Raw genomic sequence first — 21,473 nt, 5'->3', positions numbered from 1 at the left:
AGAGCAGTGAGTACACCACACTGAAGGAACCAGGGTAAGGCGGTGGGATCAGGTTGCTGCTAAAGTCCTCGCAATGTGATTTGTGAGATGCGGGTAGTCAAATATAATTGTTGTTTATCTCTAGAATTAAATGTAGTGCCCACATTTGTCAGGATTCTGAATGGACTCCATCCAGAACTTAGAAAATGTAATTGATCAGAAAACAGATCGTAAATAGCTTGAATTCTACATCTAATTAATGTAATATCAGTAATCACACACTTAGGAATTACATGGGCTGGTTGTGTAGTTGAAAGTAACGCTGCATAGTAACCAAGAACCTAAGAATAACCACAATATTGAAATCAGATAATAATTGTATTGTTCATATTGTCCTTGGTTAGCTGAATGTCATGCACATGCATAAATAGGTTTCAAGCATTATAATCCATCCATGTCCTCACAATGACATTTCATTTTCCACCATAAAATATGTGGGCATGATCAGGGACAGGATTTTCACAGGGTTTATTTCACAGCTGACAATGAATGATACAAATACAACGCATCAAACAAAATAATAAAATACATCTCAAGGATAATGTTATCAAGATGAGGTGCATGCAAAATGGGAATCTTTTTCATCTTTTTTTTTGTTACTTCCTCTTGTCCTTAGTGAAGCCAGATCGCAAAGCGCCAATTCTGCAGTCCTCTTCATCAGCCCGTTTGATGGCCGTCATGCTCGCCAGTTTCAAGGAGGCCATGTGTTTACAAAATTACATTTGTGACAAAATAACTTTTTTTCATAGAGTAAGCCGATTATATAGAGGGTGGGGTTAGGAGTGTGTGGGGTAAGGGAGGGGAGTAGGTGTGTGTCTGTGTGTGTTCGTGTCCTGTAGTGTTGTTTAAGGTCTGCTGTCTTTTAATCCCATTGTATCTCCTGTGCTGCCAGGCTGCTCTGCTATATACAACTATGTTTCTATACAACTTTATTTCACTGTGTGTGAATGGCATTCCAATACAAAGAGCAGTCAAGTCTTTTTTCATAAGGATATCAGTAATCACACACTATTATCCTCTGTAGTTGGATTCAAACGTTCAAGAAAAACGTTTAAAATATTTATTTTGTTGTTTTGGACTAAAACATGTTTTTGTTTATTTTTTTTCTCTATTCTATGGTCTTATCCTAATATTGTCTTTGTCTTCAATGGTGAGGAATTCCCCTTCTCTTAATACTTTAGGGAATTTTCAAACGTCGGGAAGTTTGGCTGTAATGCCCCAAGATTTGTTCTCCCTGAAAGAAATCATAGAGTAACAATATATTAACTACAGAGCAACCTGGCTTTATGGGTCTGCATTTACTCTTCACTTTAGCTCTACATAGATATATCAATCAATGTGTGCTTTGCAGCGTTCCTTTTTCAATTTAAAAAAGTTATAGCCATATTCATGCATTAAAAAGCAATTTTCAGAATTTTTTGACGACTTGGTTTAGATGCAAATCCATGGGGCATTACTTTAAAACTGGAAACACCATAAAATAGAAAATTAAAATAAGAGTAAAAATGTGGAACGCTTGTTTTGAATTGGTCAATCAATCATTGAATGCTTTTTCATTTGATGTGAGTAAAAAATAAAACAGTATCTAAGGAACAACACAAAAATGGCAAGTGTAATGAAAAATAAAAAACTCATTTAAAGCAAAGTATTTTTATTCACACAAATTTAATAAGATATATAACAACCGTTTGGTCCATAAATATTTAAGGGGAAATAGTTTCTATACACCATCTTTATCAAGAAACAGGGAAACATGGACAATCTTGATAGAACACTTACTGTACTGAACTATTAACACGAAAATCAATTTATAAGATTCTTGGATTAACCAACTATATCTGAAAGAGTGCACAAACGCTTTCTATGACATCGCTGCCCCCTTTTAACAGGATACACCATAAAAAGATCTTCAGAAATAAGATGTAAAACAGTACAAAACTAGTGAGGCGTCACAAGTATGTGAATCAGTTAACAAACAACACATATAATCCTGAAGTTCACAAACTTTCTTCCAAGTTATATCATAAGGCACATAGTAGAACTGAGTTAGGCATCTACTTCATCAAGTAGATTGAGAATAACGCTTTGTTCTACAATAGAACAAATAGTGACAATTACAATAAAATGTTTTAACCCAGCAGCAAGAACTCCTTCTCTTTCTTTCTCTTAATCCGCACTATGTAGTCCTGCTTTGCTATCAACCACAACCCCAACGCCAACGACCTTAAACAGCTTGGCCCAGAAGACAACAAAATACTCATTTAAAATGTTTACAACCGTGCAGAAGGACTGCTTCTCTTTCTTTCTCTTAATTCATTGAGAGGGAAACATGTTTTTGGTCTGTTCAGTGGCAAGTGATCGTAAAGAAAGTATAAATATGGCCTAACGTGAACATGGAGGATGATTTATTTGTCCCACTGGCTACATGTCTTCTACTATCTCTAGTTTTCTGAGGTCATTGTAAAGTTTGTCAGATCTACACCTCTAATCTGCCACATTGTCATCCCTCACTTTTTAACCTCTTCCCTTTTCCCTTTTTTTTAATCAACCCTTCTTTACCCTGAGCAACATAATGGGCAGTATTTTATTTAACAGTAATTCTACGGGCACATTGAATCCAGATAAACTATTTTTTTTAAATCCATTTGTGTGTTGGTATGTAAAATTAGGACAGCAGATTAGAAAAAGTGCACTGTCATGGAAACAATCCTTTCAAACAGTGCCGATTCAACTGTGTCCCAATCCAGAATTTCACTCACTGATTTCTATTGTGGAATTCTTTCTAATATCAATGTTACTGCATTACATCTTTGACAGTTACCACTGTACAGATCTATAGATTTGTTCCGTTGTTATTGATTTTTTTCACAGTTGAGGTGTGTCAAGACAAAATGCATGTTGAGGTCACAGCAGCCACCTGGCATTTGAGTTGTAATTGTCCGGGTTCTTGTAATGTATACAGTGCAATTTAGAGATTAGAATTACTAATCCATAAAATAATCCAATGTTTTGTTAGGTCCAGGATAACTCTGAATTATATTTTACAACGTATTCTGCGAATGTATTTTGATTTTGGAAAAATAAAATATCTAAATATGTCTTAAATAGGATAGTGCTAACATACACATTTCTAGAGCAAAATATTAATGATTTTAAATTAATTGATCAGTAAATAATACATTAATTATCAGGGATGGATAAATTTAGACTTAATCAAATGACCAAATGAAATAAAATAAAGTAAAAATAATATACTTTTCCCATTTTAAATAGTTCCATTTGGGCTCTGTCCAAGATTGTTGAACCCTGTTCATAATTGTTCAATGCCGTCCAGATTCAAAATGTCCTCTACACAAAACCAATCACTAAATACGTTGACTACAAACAGCTGCCAAGCGGTTGCAAATGCTACACATCAACATAATTTCCTCCTGTTTAAATGTTGCTGTAGTTGTTCTTGTTGATCTTGTTGCTTTTTTGTTGGGTACAGTACAGTACCTCCTGTATCCACAGAACTGTCTCTGTTTTCTTTAAAGGTGTTTAAAAAAATGTAAATGCAAATTATGGAGAAAAAAAAACATAAATGAGTTAAGAGCTTAGAGTTGTAGAGCTTGCTAGAAAAGGTTTGTCAAGGTAGTCTGTGAGGGGCTCCCCGAATCATGGCTGTCCAAACTAGATGTGACGGAGGTCACTACAGTGATAGAGGGATTGGTCAGGTCTGTTAGTGTGGCCGCACTGGAGGGGGGCGTCAGAGCGCCGCTGTCGGACGAGGGCGGCGGGAGTGACGTGCCGTCGGCCTTGTCATTACCATTCTCCTGTCGCAAAACGTTCCTTCTGAATTTGGCTCTTGCGTTTTGGAACCATACCTGCAAATCCAATCCAATGGCTTTTACTTTATGTTTATTTCTAATTTATTAACTTATTTTCTTTGTCTCCTTCCTTTCTAATAAAATGCAATGGTTATGACATCACAGTGTTGTCCACTACCTGACTCTCCCCGTAGAGTAGAAAGAGTAAAGAACAATACCTACAAACTGTTTTTGACGCCATTATTTTGGGCTCAGGGAGTAGAAACCAAATGAGAAATGACCAGCTGAAAGAGTATTTTTATTTTGTAAAAGATCCTTACAGACTTGTGCACTCTCTCTTAAATTACTCTTCCCACCACTGACCCAGGGAGATTGGGAGTGATACGTGGATGAATTAAATGTCTAGAAACCCTAAACACTACAAATACCATACATCTCCTTCATACAGTACATCAAGGAAGCTGGTGCCTAACAACATTCCATACAACATCGGTAGAAAACCAATGAAAATAATTGTATAAAAAAAACATGATTTCAATGGACTTGAATGGAACTGATGGTCAAATGTGAGAACAGACAATGGACTGGGGGATATAGAGTGATGATGTCATACTAGGTCAGAGGTCAGAAATGAGGGCGATGGCTACTGCTTACCTGTAGAACTCTTTTGGTGAGGCCTGTCTTCTGGGCAAGCTGTTTGAGGTCCTTGGCGTCGGGGTTGTGGTTGATAGCAAAGTAGGACTTCATGGTGCGGAGCTGGTGGTGCTTGAAGGAGGTGCGCATGCGCTTGGTCTTCTGGGAGGGAGGGTAGGCCTGGTCACGGTCCAGGTGGTCTCCATCGTTCTCATTACAACCTGACCAAGAGGAGGAGAAAGGGGGGGGTGCAAAGTTAGAACAGATATACTGTGGTAAAGTGTGCATTGCAGTATAATTCTTCAAACAAAAAGTGGGGTGCTGTTGGTCCTCGTACATATAATCCTGAGTTGTCAACATAGACAGCACTCCGAAAATCAAGGTTGTTAGTTATAGAAACACAGCACATCCGATCAGGGTTTGGATAAGGTTATGATGATTCCATTGAAGAGGAATTAAAGGCGTAAAATGGCCATCATTTTCAGTTAAGATTGAATTAAATCTTTAATTGAATCAAACATAAGTTATTCAAAATGTAACGGACACAAGCCCCTTAGAAAGTATGTAAAGCAGATCCATATCTACAGTAGGAGTTGATCAGTCCTCAATTTGGTCAAGCTAGCATTTCTACTCCTCTGTGCTTAAAGAAAGCAATAATGTATTGTCATTCAAATGTAATCTCTACTTCCAATATGCACCATACTAATATTCTGTCCTGTCTATTGAAAGATATTTAAAATAATTGATTGTCATGCCATGATCAAGAGACAATTATTTTCAACACATCCAGCAGACATGCATATCCTATAACAGACTTTACTCATTCTACTATAGGCCTATTAACTAAAGTGGTCATCTCTAAATCTCTGACTAATAAAAGAGAGCAAAGGCTATAGTAGGCTGTTAATATATTCAAGACACCTAATCTTGATATTTCCGCCCCCTGCAAATGCAAAACACAGTTCAAATGACAGACTTTAGTGCTGGTTTTACAGACCTAAACTACACGTTTAGTTGATACAGAACTAAACATGAACACAGAAAAACCTAGGATTAAATATCTCTGGGCTACAGAATATATGTATTTTTCAAATGAATCTTGGCCATAGTCCAAGACTACTACTCATATTTCATCAGAAATGTGTAACTTAAAACACTTATTTTCAGATGTCAAATATGCATCTTAATTCATGTTAGACAAGCATCTTAAAAGCACTGCAATAAAATAACAGCTACATCTTTAAATCTTGGGTATCCCATTTTCCTCAGCTATGATTGCTTGCTGAGTGCCTTTATTTCTACAACTACCCACCAGGGGTCGCTAACAAAACATGCTGAGTCGGTATTCCAACTGCAAGGTCGACATGGGACTGACCGCATGGAATAATTATCTAAAGACGTAGGCTATAGGCATATAGAGTCGATGGAACCTAAACATTAAACCGGATATAGACTATATCAACATTTTTGCTCGAAACTGACTATGAAAGACAGGCAATTTCTGATTATACCTAATGGAATGTTTTTTAAGTGCTATGGACAAAAGCAGGATTTAATTCAGAGCTAAATTCAATCATATGTCTTTGCAGTGCAACCAAAAGTGTTTTAAATATGGAAAGAGCACAACATCTACAGCTGAACATAAATACAAAACAGAAAACAAATTAAGGTGGAATATGGGCATGTTTCTGAAATTAAATAGTCTTGAGAAAAGAACCATTACCACCACCCTTGTCGTTATTAAAGCAAAATACTGTAGTCCAATAAACATAACATATTAGGCTTGGGATAGACCATATTAGAGGACATAACAAAATTATCGCATGAAAACAATTCAAATTATTTTTTAAATAACGTTAGATACTGGAGAGGATGTAATGTTGTTGCTTGTTTGTTTAGTTTTATTGTATCCCGCTCCATCTCACTCACTCTGTTTCTGAGAACTGTGCTGACCTTCCGAGTATGATTCAGTGGTTGGAAGCCAGGGATTCCTACATCACCTTCAATTAACGCAGAACAATTATTTAACACGCAGATTACCCTTATTCCTCTCCATGCATGGAGAACAGAACAAATTTGGCACACAGTGACAAACTTTCTCAACCGGACACTAATTGTAAAAAGCGACTACAAAAGAAACGCCGCGGGGTTGGTTAGATTATAACATTCACGTTTTCAATGCCAGTTTTTAATTGTAAAATTACCTGTAATGTATAACGAGGAGGCAATTTACCCCAAGAAAGGCGACATTTTAAATAGTTGAGCCCAAATTACTTTTAACCCCTGCACGTGCTTATGTCACTGGTTCAAGTTCATGTGTGTACCCATTTTACAAATTCGATTACCTAATGAGAGCCATAATTAGGCTATAAAAGTCAAACTAATGGTTAACTGGGTGTACATTTTTGATCATTTTGACAGCATGCAATTTAGCCTAAAGAGGAGAAATGCAAATACGCTACTTCATGAACAGAGCACACATTCAAAGTAGGCATCTTCCAAGGTGTGGAATGGCTAGTTCTCTTTCGTGCCCCCCCCATTTTTGGTTAAAATTGTTTTTGGTGTAGGACTACAGAGATGAGGCCTATGCCCTTAAACATGGATCAAGCCAAATAATTAATGAAATCTCTATATTCGACATGATCTTTTCTACTCAGTTCACCAGCGCTCGTCATGGGTTGGTTAGTTAGCATGTAGCCTAACAGGTTTTAGGCCTCAATCAAAACATCCCCACCGTAACGTTATTTTCAAACAGCGCAATAGCCTTCTGTGCGTACAACTTCCCGACCAGCAACTCCTCTCCGTCTCCTCACCTGAGTTGTAGCTGGCGATGTCTATGCCCATGGCGGGGCTCTTCCTCTTGCGAGGTCTTCCCTTCTGAGCTGTCCCAGTGCCATTGAAGTAAGGCAGCGCCAGACCTCCGCCTTTAGCCGCCAGCTCGGAGTAGTTGAGGCCGGGGTGTGGGTACTCTCCCTGGGCTATGGTCTCGAAGTGGACCCGGCAGTACACCAGGCTGTCCTTCATGCCGAAGTGGTCGCCGGTGGTCAGGGTCTTGTTGCACGTGGTGCACGTGAAGCAGCTCAGATGGTACACCGAGTCCCGTGCACGCATTACCATCTCCGATGCCGATATCCCGAGGTGGCAGCGCGCACACCTCTGCACTGAGAACCTTCTGAAACAAGGACGCAATTCTTTAAAAACACGCCCAGACATAACACGTCTAAAACACTCAAAACAGGATTGTGGAATGGAACACAACACACACCGCGAGTGGCTACATAAAATACAACTCAATGTTCTTACTGTGTTTTTATTCAGCAGTTTGCATGTAATGTCATAACCTCCATCCGCAGGCCTATAATAACATATCGCATTTGCAGCATGGCCAAGAGACGACAGATTGCCTCTGATATTTAGGCTGCTTGTCTATTTATATTTCCATGTAGTAGATTCGTTATATGGGGCCTTCCTTGTATGACTTGTTGAATATGCCAAAGCTATAGCTGATCGAAACAATACGCCTTCTGTGCGTACATTTAACCTATAGCCTATTTCAAATGTTCTGTGGCCCGTGTTTGTGTTTATAGATCTATCGTTTCAGACATTAACAATAGTTTGTATGACAGGCCTAATGCCAAACACACAAGAGAGTGAGTGAGGGAGAGAGAGCGTGTGTTCAATCGTCGAATATTAAAATCAATAATTTCACTAGGCCTATAGAAAAACAACCAATCATAACCGTATGCTTTCTTACCTGTAGTAATCCTCCTTGCAGTAGATGCTGCCATCCTTGGCAAAACACGTGAGTTCTGACTCCAAATGTTGTTTACATTCACAGCATTTGAGGCACCGCAGGTGCCACTGTTTATCCACAGCGAGTAGGTAATATCTATCCGAGATTTTGCCTCCACAGCCAGCACACAACGCGGGCTTCTCCGGTCCCATCGAAGGCATGGTCTGGAAGAGGAGGGGAATATTAATACATGTGGAAATGCATGGCTCACATCCTGCGCATGTGGTGGGGACTATACTTCCCATGTGGGGTTTGGCTTGTGTGTGATAAAACTGTAACATATCTGAAAAATGACATATTAGCCTAATATGAGCAATGCAACATTTTCTTAAAAATAAATCAATAGTACAACGATCGTTAGACTTGATTAAGTAGCCTATATATGACAGTTCGGTTTTAAAGCCAATCCCAAGAAATTCCTGCGGAGCTGAAAATGTGTCAACATGCAGGGCCGGTTGTGTTTAGGGAGTAACTGCATTCAATTTATCTAACAAATGGAGCCTGTATACATAAATGTATTACAATGACAAAGAATAATTCATTGCGCTTCATTGCACATTTAAAATAAGCTGTATCGACAGCCTGGTGCGCTATGTCCTCCTACTTTCACACGTCTATAATTTAGCATTACTGCCAAAAGAACAACTATTAATAATAACAATAATAATAATAACAATAAATTATTATGTAGAGATGCTAATAATTTCCAAACTATTATCTATGTAATAACTGTTTAATTAGGCCTATATATTATATAAATAAACAATAACAGCAATTTGTTATTTGCTCAAAATATAAATTGTGTAACAATTTGGCAAAATGTGAGTAATAATTGTCACTTTTACTTTATGTACTTTCACTCAGTTTAGTTGATAACTGAATGTATTTGTATTACATATGAACATTTCCACACACATACATGTTCTTTAAAAAATGTTTTTTTTGTCCATATAGGAACCTGTAAACGCAATATTAAACCCAACATTTTCTTTCGAGTGATTATTTCTTGCAGCAATCTTAGCCCAACTACAGCTTCATAAAGCATTTCCTTGCATTTAAACAGTTATGCCCATTTGGATGTAAGTGGTAATCTTCATGGATGTCAGAACAAGAAAAGAAAACATTTAATTTAGTTCATTTTACTTACCGATTCCCTTCCGTTGAGCTGCACGCCCTTGGTAAGGCGCGAGTCGGTTTTGGATCTCCTCTCCATCTCCTCCATGATGCCTTGGATGTGGTCACCGGAGATCCCGTGGAACAGCATGGCTCCCGCTCCTGAACGACGCAATGTGCAACTGCTCGCTTCTGCCTTGCAGCCCACAACTTCCATATACAGCTCTGCGTCCCGTTGGCTCAGAGCATCCGACTGGCTCTGCTGTTAGACTGTTAGACAGGCACACACACAAACACACACACACACAAACAAACAAACAAACAAACAAGAGACACACTCAGCTCAGCTCACCTCCCCTGCAAGTGGTGGATAGATGAGGGACGGGGAGAAATCAAGGCAGGAAGAAATTATTTCCTCTCCCCTGAATGTTTTGTAAAAAAAAAAGAAGTATAGTCCAGCTGCCCCGGCGGTGGCCAGTTTATGCACAGATGATGATGGTGGTGATGGACGGTTAAAATTGCAGAAGTTTAGATTAGGTGTTTTTCTCTCGACAGTCCCGCGCCGATCTCGCGTTATAGGGTTCCGTGTGCTTGAAGGTCAGATTGGGACTGCCTGAGTTGGAGAGCCGTGTCCTATTTGTGAAGAGAGCAAAAGCCTGCCCAGTTTGGATAATTTGGGAGGAGGAGTCGCCCCTTCTCTCTATGCCACTGATTTCTATTCACCAACAAAGAGCTGTCACTCTCCCCTCTAACCCGCGGTGCATGTTGGCTGCGAGAGCGTGGAGAGAGACACTTTGGTTATTGACATTTTCATTACTTTTCTTTTCTATAGGTTTTAGTTATCGGAAGACATTAGTGGAGTCTAAATCGCAGTGACACGATACGGTTTAGTGAAATTTGCATAATCTCTTGGTGTGATTGAATTAGAAGGATAAACCTTGGATATTGAATTGTAATTTGAACGAATTTTAATCTGTATAAACTGTAATATGGAGTTTCAGTAGCCTCACTTGCTGAATTTGATTCGATAACTTTATGTGAAACGTCTAGTGGGAAAAGCACGTCTTAAGTGAAACAGTCGTGTGAGGGTGATACCTTTCCTTGTCATGTATTTTTTGCCGCCGTGCATTTTTAAATGTGATACTCATTTACATGTGAGCGTGCTGTGTATGCCTAATAACTAAGTAAGGCTATAACATGTTTATACAATTTTTAAAATAAGTTGAACATTTTGGATTTGATTTAGAAAATATTAGTTGTATTGGTAAAAGGTTAAATTTACCCGGATTCTGATTAATTAATACTATAGAATACATGTTGTGTGTATGTGTGTGTGTCATAGCCAACATATATCCAGTTTAGCCTACAAAACACAAGTAGGCCTGCGAAATAATTTTAGACCTATATACGATAAATATGCTTCAAAGAGTGCATGGCAAATACATAGGCCCATTCTAAAACGGACAAATGCCAGGCCCTTTTCTCTTTTTCTGATAACCAACAAAAGACGTTAGGCCTATCCCAATTAAGAAGACATTAGCTTATATGAATTGTCGAGTTATATAGCTGCATGTGTTGAAGTGACAGTGGTAGGCTGCATTCTGTGTAAGTAACATAGGCCCTAATTACTGCTTTTAAAGCCAGATCAATGCTCTCTTAATTAAACAGTAACCTAAAATCAACGTAAACTAATTATCCGCCACTGACTCATTAGCATGTCCCTCGTCTCTCCAATTAAACTTTCTGTACTCAAACTATCACTTTACACTGACAGACAGGCTTCTCTCTCCAACGTGTGACAACACACACCCATTATATTTGCTAAATCGGTTAGTTTCTTTGTAAATTTAAATTGTGCACCTTAATCCAAGATATTGAATTCCATAAAATATTGTATTGTTTATATAGTATGTGGTTGAAGAAGTCATTTCTATTATCTATAACGAATGTGTGTGTCGTTTTGTGCCTAAGTTCACGGCCGAGGCCTGGCAGACAATAAAACACGTCTGGGAGATTTTAAGGTTTTGTGTCAGAGGACAAAAGATAACTCTCCTTACAATCCGGACCATTAGACTTCCCAAAGCTCCATGAAGTTGCAGGTGCGCTTCCTCACGCCAACGCCAATCATTTTAAGACCTGTTACGTTTCCATTTTGTCGCGGGGATCAGAAGTCGTGTGTTTAATTGGGCCCCCCTAGATAACACGGCGCGTAAATGTTTAAACTTTTAAAGGAGGTGGATGTGCTATATAGCAGCAGCGGAGTTAATTCGCGCTCTGTCAGTTTCATTCCACTGAAGTAAAAAAAAGGCACTCAGGATTAATTTCACTTGGACAAAGAAAACCTAAAAACGGGAAACGTGCAGTTCAGTGTGACATTTACTTGAAGTGTTTATTATGCGGTCCCAAGAGAGCATAGAACACGCAGAAGTGGCCCACCTAATTTTAAAACGGTTATACAAAATGTAGGCTATAGCTGTTGTTACTTGTTTATTTGAGAAAATAAAATTAGCCATGTTATTATTATTATTATTTCATTGTGCCTCTTCAGAAGGAATAGGAAATGTTACATAGCCCCTAGATGCATGTGTCTCCCTGGCCTCCAGCAATGACATTTCATCCAAGTGAAAAGGGATTAAAATGCGTCAGTGCATCCACGAGCTCTCCCAGTGTTCATCTCTGAAATGGAAAACAACCCATTTCGTTTTTTAAACTTAGATCGATATTTAACGTTATCCCCTCTTAGTTTATAGCTAGGCCTATTTCACAAGTCTATAGGCCTATAGCAGGTTCTTCTTTAGACTATATAAATGCGTAATTGTCTCCTAAATGATGTTTAAAAGAAATGCCCATTGATGATGTAATTTAGAGCCTAATTGCCAATCATGATGACTCCGACACATATAATTATCCATTTACGAAAATAATGTATTGGTCTTTAAACGAGTTGGCTTTTATATGTTTCGTTGAATTCATCTCTGCATTGTCTTAACCATGCCGGGGTTTCGTCTCGTGAAGAATAATATACATCAAATTAAATATATCAGCCAACAAAAGTATTTACATTCCTGTCAGAATTCCTCTTTATTTTACTATTATTTGGTGGCTCCAGAAGACTATTTATCATGACATTTGAGATTTGGCAACACATTTAGGCTACTATGAATTCCTTTTTGGTCCGTTTTTCCTCTCGTGCCTTTTCACTATTTTGCTGCGCCTTTGCTGAGAATCATGCAGTTCACTGTACTGTGCAGCTTCTTCTCAATTTCAACCTTGATTTCTTTCAAACAAAACGTTTACCACGAACATACTGTATTCGGAACAATGGCAGATAAGACAGCTATATTTGAACTATTCCACGGGCGGCTCAATGCTGACTTTTGTTTCCTTGTGAATGAAATGAATATCGCCAATCCGTCAACATAGGCTTCCTCAAAGCTCAGTTATATGGCTCACTATATCCGTCATTATTAATGCAACGTCTTATAGCTTACACATACGCACAACTTTAGTACACGCACCTCGGAAAATAGCAACCATGTGCATATAATGTATAGCACATCGAATAATTGTGTGAAAATGTGTAATTCAGGTGAAAGTTGAGGTTACCTTCAGGCTGATAATGCGCTGTCCTGGTATAGAAACCAACCTTGTGTTGAGAAGGTTGCGGGCCTGTAGAAGAGAGGAAAGGAGAGGAGGAGGAGGAGAGGATAGCAGAGATTCTGCCGGTAGATGGGGGTTGTTCCTTGTTTCTCGTAGTCCTAGTGAGTGTCAATTAAAACAAACCTACCGCTTGGCGAGAAGATATTTATATATATATTCCTCTCCCTCCACCAAACCATCTCAAACAAATGGTTAATGAGAGCTCACGAGCCAACGTTGAGACGCACGCACGAGCACGAACACACACACGCACACACACACACATCCCGGGTTAGTCCAAAATATCAGTATGTCATTGCCCATATGAATAAAATCAGGTCAAGTGTTTGTTACACCCTGATAGCAGGGATCCATGTTAATAAATCCTTGAGCTCTGCAGTCAAACTGTCTTAACAATACCTGTCGAAGATGAAAACAGCAAGGTGCACTCCTAATTACCTTACAGTGCATAGAAATAATGTTATTCAATTGAGATTATTATGAAACTTAACATTAATCTATGTTGTGTCACATGTCATAAACCTAATATGTTATATAGGTATATTTCCCAAATCAGGGGAAATATTGAAAACTGTTGAAACCAAATATTGTGATTTTAAAGACAGAAAAAAATCATTACATTCAATTTCTCCTCTGAAATGGTCTAGGCTTAGGGCATTCACATGTAGTGTTTTCTAATCACATGGAAAAAATATCCTCTGTTTTTGAATGGTTCCATTCCACTTTGAGTCAATCCCTGTCTCTCCTCCAGTCAATAGGCCTACCGGTAGGCCTTACAATGAAAAATGGAAGATGGTCAATATAAGTCTACTACACTAGTTAGGTTTCCATCCAATTGACAGATTTTCTTGAATATTTTTTTTAATCTTCATATAACATTATGCGCATTTTCCCACCAGAGAGGATAAAGGCTGTAGGTGATGATTCAGTGCACATAAAAATACATTTTGCAGTTATATTCTCATGTACTGAACATAAAAATACATTTTGCAGTTATATTCTCATGTACTGAATAAAAAATACAAGTTAAATGGTTTTCCATCGCATTTTCAACTCTACTGATGTTTTTCTCGCAAAAATGTTGCGCTATATTGCAAGTGTACGCACTCTGGTATTGGCACGTGGACTCAAAAGCCAACCGCTCGCAGATACAGTGCGGGTATAGCCTACATGATGCTATTATTATGGACAAAAGAGCAATACTTTTTCTTTTTTTTGTCAATCTGCAGAAGACCTTTGATATTTATTGGAAAGGTTTCCGTCGTTTTTATGCGAGGAAAGTAGGACTACATCGGATAAAGATTTTCATGACAGGCCTGATATAAACTTTCCAAATGTTGACAAAACAAATATGCTAGACAAGGTGGGATCTTTTTTGTGGTAAAATGTATTCAAAATCGATATTTGTCTGCCGTTTGACAAATAAAACAAATCTCTCTATTTTTTCCATAATAATCTCATTATGTAGTAGTCTGTACCTGCAAGTGAGATTTGTTGGCTAGAGCGCACACACATTTGTTTGTGACAAAACCATTGGTAGAGTTGAAAAACTTTTATTTTTATTCAGTATATTGGAATTTAACAGAAAAAGTTATTTTTATGTGCCCTACTTCATCACGCACAGTCTTAAATGTGCAATAAATCAATTTAATGAAAACACATCTCTGGTGGGAAAATGTGCATATTGTTTTCATGTGGATTTTAGAATATTCACATCGAAATCAGTTGCCAATTGGATGGAAACATAGCCAGTAACCTTCCATGCACATTTTTTTATGTGAGTAAAGTCGTACCATATATAAAAAAGCATGACAGTTTTGATGGAAACAGGGATTTTCGGGATTAGCCAACAGATAATTTGTTAATTTGACATGATGGTGGGATCTTTTTGTGTTGGTGAAATTAATTATGCGAGACATGGTGGTGGAAACGCCTTTATCCGCAAATATGAATAGAATAACCATCATATAGAAGTAAATTTGGAGACACGGGATGATATGATGGTATGGTCTTCTATCCTCCCATTACAATTTGGGAAACCATGCAGTTTTTAGGCTACACGTGAAGTTATGATGAACTTCACAGGGTGGTGAAGGTGCACGGTGATAAACTTGATGCTCCTTTCCGAATTTTTTTCTCTCAGTATTATCCATAATAGTCTTACTAGCCATCCCGCACTGTTTCTTACTAGCCACCCCGCACTGTATCTGCTAGCTGTTGGTTAGAGCGCACGTGTCAAGACCAGAGTAGGCACATTTGCAAAAAACATTTTTTTGCAAATGTTGAGAACAAATTCACATTTACAACTGCTACCTGGCCAAGAAAAAGCAAAGCAGTGTGACAAAAACAACAACACAGAGTTGCACATGGGATAAACAAACTTACAAACTTACAGTCAATAACACAATAGAAACATCTATGTACAGTGTGTGCAAATGTAGTAAGGTTAGGGAGGTAAATAAATTGGCCATAGTGGCGAAATAATTATAATTTAGCATTAACACTGGGGTGATAGATGTGTAGATGATAATGTGCAAGTAGAGATACTTGTGTGCAAAAGAGCAAAAAATATATATAAACAATATGGGGATGAGGTAGTTGGGTGTGCTATTTACAGATGGGCTGTGTACAGGTACAGTGCTCTGACAGTGTTGCTTAAAGTTGGTGAGGGTGTTTCCAAGTTTCCAGCTTCAGTGATTTTTGCAATTTGTTCCAGTCATTGGCAGCAGAGAACTGGAAGGAAAGGCGGCCAAAGCAGGTGTTGGCTTTGGGGATGACCAGTGAAATATACCTGCTGGAGTGCGTGCTATGGATGAGTGTTGCTATGTTGACCAGTGAGCTGAGATAAGGCGGGCTTTGCCTAGCAAAGATTTATAGATGCCCTGGAGCCAGTGGGTTTGGCGATGAATATGTAGCGAAGGCCAGCCAACAAGAGCATACAGGTCGCAGTGCTGGGTAGTAAACTCAGCAACAACAACAAAAAATGTCTCTTTTTCAGGACCATGTCTTTCAAAGATAATTCGTAAAAATCCAAATAACGTCACAGATCTTCATCTATCTTCACTGTTTCCCATGTTTGCTCAATGAACCGTAAACAGTTAATGAACATGCACCTGTGGAACGGCCGTTAAGACACTAACAGCTTACAGACAGTAGGCAATTAAGATCACATTTGTGAAAACTTAGGACACTAAAGAGGCCTTTCTACTGACTCTGAAAAACACCAAAAGAAAGATGCCCAGGGCCCTGCTCATCTGCGTGAACGTGCCTTAGGCATGCTGTAAGGAGGCATGAGGACTGCAGATGTGGCCAGGGCAATAAATTGCAATGTCCGTACGGTGAGACGCCTAAGACAGCGCTACAGGGAGACAGGACGGACAGCTGATCATCCTCGCAGTGGCAGACCACGTGTAACAACACATGCACAGGATCAGTACATCCGAACATCACACCTGCGAGACAGGTACAGGATGGCAACAACAACTGCCCGAGTTACACCAGGAACGCACAATTCCTCCATCAGTGCTCAGACTGTCCGCAATAGGCTGAAAGATGCTGGACTAAGGGCCTGTAGGCCTGTTGTAAGGCAGGTCCTCACCAGACATCACTGGCAATTACATCACCTTTGGGCACAAACCCATCGTAGCTGGACAAGACAGGACTGGTAAAAAGTGCTCTTCACTGACGAGTCACGGTTTTGTCTCACCAGGGGTGATGGTCGGATTCGCATTTGTTGTCATTGCAGGCAATCTTAACACTGTGCGTTACAGGGAAGACATCCTCCTCCCTCATGTGGTACCCTTCCTGCAGGCTCATACTGACACGACCCTCCAGCATGACAATGCCAGCAGCCATACTGCTCGTTCTGTGTGTGATTTCCTGCAAGACAGGAATGTCAGTGTTCTGCCATGGCCAGCGAAGAGCCCTGATCTGGATCAGAGGGTGAGGGCTAGGGCCATTCCCCCCCAGAAATGTCCAGGAACTTGCAGGTGCCTTGGTGGAAGGGTGGGGTCACAACTCACAGCAAGAACTGGCAAATCTGGTGCAGTCCATGAGGAGGAGATGCACTGCAGTAGTTAATGCAGCTGGTTGCCACACCAGATACGGACTATTACTTTTGATTTTGACCCCCCCTTTGTTCAGGGACACATTCAATTTCTGTTAGTCACATGTCTGTGGAACTTGTTCAGTTTAAGTCTCAGTTGTTGAATGTTATGTTCATGCAAATATTTACACATCTTAAGTTTGCTGACAATAAATGCAGTTGACAGTGAGAGGACATTTTTGCTTTGCTCAGTTTATATGGGGCTTTGGTGACAAAACGGATGCACTGTTATAGACTACATCCAATTTGCTGAGTAGAGTGCTGGAGGCTATTTTGTAAATGACATTGCTGAAGTCAAGGATCAGTAGGATAGTATATTCTACGAGGGAATGTTTGGAAGCATGCGCGAAGGAGGCTTTTTTGCGAAATTCGAGGCCGATTCTAGATTTAACTTTGGATTGGAGATGCTTAATGTGAGTCTGGAAGGAAAGTTTGCAGTCTAACCAGACACCAAGGTATTTGTAGTTGTCCACATATTCTAAGTCAGAACCGTCCAGAGTAGTGATGCTAGTTGAGAGGGAGGGTGCGGGCAGCAATCGGTTGAAGAGTATGCATTTAGTGTTACTAGCATTTAAGAGCAGTTGGAGGCCACGGAAGAAGTGTTGTATGACATTGAAGCTCGTCTGGAGGTTTGTTAACAAAGTGTTCAAAGAAGGGCCAGATGTATACAGAATGGGGTTGTCTGCGAAGAGGTGGATCAAAGAATCACCAGCAGCAAGAGCGACATCGTTGATATATACAGAGAAAATCGTGGGCCCGAGAATTGAACCATATGGCACCCCCATAGAGACTGCAAGTAGCTAGTAGTGACTGCAAGTGCCAAGTAGCTGCGGGGGGTGCAGAGCTGTTGGCCGGGGTAGGGGTAGCCAGGTGGAAAGTATGGCCAGCCCTAGAAAAATGCTTATTAAAATTCTCGATTATCGTAAATTTATCAATGATGACAGTGTTTCCTAGCCTCAGTGCAGTGGGCAGCTGGAATAAGGTGCTCTTATTCTCCATGGACTTTAGTGTCCCAAACATTTTGGAATTAGTGCTACAGGATGCAAATTTCTGTTTGAAAAAGCTAGCCATACCTTTTTTTAACTGACTGTGTGTATTGGTTCCTAACTTCCCTGAAAAGTTGCATATGTCGGGGGCTTTTCGATGCTAATGCTGTACGCCACAGGATGTTTTTGTGCTGGTCAAGGGCAGTCAAGTCTGAAGTGAACCAAGGGCTATATCTGTTCTTAGTTCTACATTTTTTGAATGGGGCATGCTTATTTAAGATGGTGAGGAAAGCACTTTTAAAGAACAACCAGGCACCCTCTACTGACGGGATGAGGTCAATATCCTTTCAGGATACCCAGGCTAGGTCGGTTAGAAAGTGCTGCTCGCTGAAGTGTTTTAAGGAGCGTTTGACAGTGATGAAGTGTTGTCGTTTGACCGCGGACCCTTTACGGACACAGGAAATGAGGCAGTGATCGCTGAAATCCTGGTTGAAGACAGCAGAGGTGTATTTATGAGGGTGCCCATGTTTACGGATTTATGGTTATACCTGATAGGTCTCTTGATAATTTGTGTGAGATTGAGGACATCTATCTTAGATTGTAGGACGACAGGGGTGCTAAACATAACCCAGTTTAGGTCCCCTGACAGTACGGACTCTGAAGATAGATGGGGGGGGGGGCTATCAATTCACATATGGTGTCCAGGGTACAGCTGGGGGCTGAAGGGGGTCTATAAACAAGCGACAACAGTGAGAGACTTATTTCTGGAAAGGTGGAATTTTAAAAGTAGAAGTTCAAACTGTTTGGGCACAGACCTGGATAGTATGACAGAACTCTGCAGGCTACCTCTGCAATAGATTGCAACTCTGTCCCCTTTGGCAGTTCTATCTTGACGGAAAATGTTGTAGTTGGGGATGGAAATTTCAGAATTCTTGGTGGCCTTCCTAAGCTAGGATTCAGACACAGCTAGGACATCAGGGTTGGCGGAGTGCAAAAGCATTGAATAAAACAAACTTAGGGAGGAGGCTTCTGATGTTAACATGCATGAAACCAAGGCTTTTACAGTTACAGAAGTCAACAAATGAGAGCGCCTGGGGAATAGGTGTAATGTTGGGGGCTACAGGGCTTGGGTTAACCTCTACATCACCAGAGGAACAGAGGAGGAGTAGGATAAGGGTACGGCTAAAGGCTACAAGAACTGGTCGTCTAGTGCGTGGGAACAGAGAAAAAAAGGAGCAGATTTCTGGGCATGGTAGAATAGATTCAGGGCATAATGTACAGACAAGGGTAAGGTAGGATGTGAGTACAGTGGTTGTAAACCTAGGCATTGAGTGATGATGCAAGAGCTTGCATCTCTGGAGACAGCAGTTAAGCCAGGTGAGGTCTCCGCACGTGTGTGGGGTGGGACAAAAGAGCTATCTAAGGCATTTTGAGCGGGACTGGGGGCTCTACAGTTGAATAAAACAATAATAACTAACGGAAACAGCAGTCGACAAGGCATATTGACATTAGAGAGAGGCATGTGTAGCCGAGTGATCATAGGGTCCAATGAGCAGCAATAGGTGAGTCAGGGAGCCGTTCGGTAGTCGCTACTTGTTAGAGGAAATCGTAGTTAAGATGAATAATTATGTATACATTATTGATATTCTAATACTATTATGTTATGATATGAAAAGTAAAAGTTATTGGTTAAGCTGTTACTGAAAATGTAAGCAGAACTAATTTGATTGTCTGTGCCTCTTGGGAAGGTCAAGGGGGAGAAAAAGCTTTTCAGACAAGATAAGAATGTTTGGGTTTTGTTCCATTGGTGAGAGAAAAGTATATCTTTTAGACAGGTTGTAATGTCTGGTTTATGAGGGGAGTAGAAAGCATCTCTGGACCTAAACAAAAAAACAACGGGGCTATCGTGGGAAACTGATGATGTCATTTTGAGTTTATAACCTGTGGAAATCTGTGTATGTGGTTAGTACTCTCTGGAATTAAACGCTCTTTAACCTGGCTTTTAAGACTGGTCTCGATCTACTTCATGCATAATTAACCTGTTAAGACTCTAGGGGCAGTATTTCATTTTTGGATAAAAAGACATGCCCGTTTTAAGCGCAATATTTTGTCACGAAAAGATGCTCGACTATGCTTGGAATTGATAGTTTTGGAAAGAAGACACTCTGACGTTTCCAGAACTGTAAAGATTTTCACTGTGAGTGCCATAGAACAGAATCTACAGGCAAAACCAAGATGTTTGAGTGACCAGGAAATCAACAGGATTTCTGGAGGCACGTTTTCCATGATCTCCTTATATGGCTGTGAATGCGACAGGAATGAACGGACACTTCCTATCGTTTCCCCCAGGTGTCTGCAGCATTGTGACGTATTTGTAGGCATATCATTGGAAGATTGACCATAAGAGCCTACAATTACCAAGTGTCCCGCACGGTGTCTGCGTGGAAATTGGTGCGCAAAAGTCAGGTACCAGTATTTTTCCATCCGAATCAGAGAAGAATGCACGCTTCCAGGGAAGGGATTTCAATGAAGAGATATATGACAAAACACCTTGAGGATTGATTCAAACAACGTTTTCCATGTTTCAGTCGATATTATGGAGTTAATTCGGAAAAAAGTTTGACGTTTAGGTGACTGAATTTTCGGTTAGTTTCGGTAGCCAAATGGATAGTAACAAAACGGAACGTTGTGTCCTACACAAGCATCTTTCAGGAAAAACTGGACATCTGCTATGTAACTGAGAGTCTCCTCATTGAAACATCTGAAGTTCTTCAAAGGTAAATTATTTTATTTGATCCCTTTGCTGGTTTTTGTGAATGTTGCGTGCTAAATGCTAACGCTAAATGCTAAGCTAGCTATCACCACTCTTACACAAATTATTGATTTTCTCTGGTTCTAAAGCATATTTTGAAAATCTGAGACGACAGGATTGTTAAGAAAAGGATAAGCTTGAGGATAGGCATATTTATTTCATTTAATTTGCAATTTTCAGAAATCGCTAATTTTGCGTTATGGTAATGAGCTTGAGGTTGTAGTCACGATCCCGGATCCGGGATGGGGCGGACTAAGAGGTTAATGAACTTACAACTCATTAATGAATTAGAAATGAGTGCTAATTGGTTTTGGCAATTAAAACATTAAAGGAATTTAGAATTGCTCTATCAATTTGGTCCTTCGAGCCGGATCTAAACAACTCTACCTGTTATCTGAAGGTAATACGCTGAAAAATCGTGCACGGACGAGTTTTTGACTTGTTTTACTAAAGACCTGACCTCTGAATTGAGGTTAAAATTGAAACAGGCCTGCGTATTATCACGGAGGACAGGAAGGGTGAC

At 39.8% G+C, this 21,473-nt stretch overlaps 1 protein-coding gene across 3 annotated transcripts; it reads right to left on the bottom strand.

The window, feature by feature from the left end:
- Window positions 1–483: 483 nt before the first annotated feature.
- Window positions 484–13,123, bottom strand: LOC124037997 (LIM/homeobox protein Lhx9). Of its 3 annotated transcripts, XM_046353334.1 has the most exons (6): window positions 12,994–13,123; window positions 9,422–9,744; window positions 8,236–8,438; window positions 7,295–7,653; window positions 4,503–4,702; window positions 3,497–3,905 (listed from the first exon to the last, which is right to left on the bottom strand). In XM_046353334.1, exons 2-6 carry the CDS (start codon window positions 9,602–9,604, stop codon window positions 3,654–3,656), a joined length of 1,197 nt encoding a protein of 398 aa, XP_046209290.1. In that variant the 5' UTR covers window positions 9,605–9,744; window positions 12,994–13,123; the 3' UTR covers window positions 3,497–3,653. The 3 variants fall into 3 exon arrangements, with proteins under 3 accessions (XP_046209293.1, XP_046209290.1, XP_046209291.1); XM_046353337.1 differs by lacking the exons at window positions 3,497–3,905; window positions 12,994–13,123 and adding an exon at window positions 484–1,273 and having other exon boundaries at window positions 9,422–10,040; XM_046353335.1 differs by lacking the exon at window positions 12,994–13,123 and having other exon boundaries at window positions 7,295–7,650; window positions 9,422–10,050.
- Window positions 13,124–21,473: the final 8,350 nt, after the last annotated feature.

This window comes from Oncorhynchus gorbuscha, linkage group LG06 (assembly GCF_021184085.1).
Source record: "Oncorhynchus gorbuscha isolate QuinsamMale2020 ecotype Even-year linkage group LG06, OgorEven_v1.0, whole genome shotgun sequence".
Lineage (NCBI taxonomy): Eukaryota > Metazoa > Chordata > Actinopteri > Salmoniformes > Salmonidae > Oncorhynchus > Oncorhynchus gorbuscha.
The sequence above is the reverse complement of the archived record's forward strand: the minus strand, read 5'-3'. Positions and strand labels throughout refer to the sequence as shown.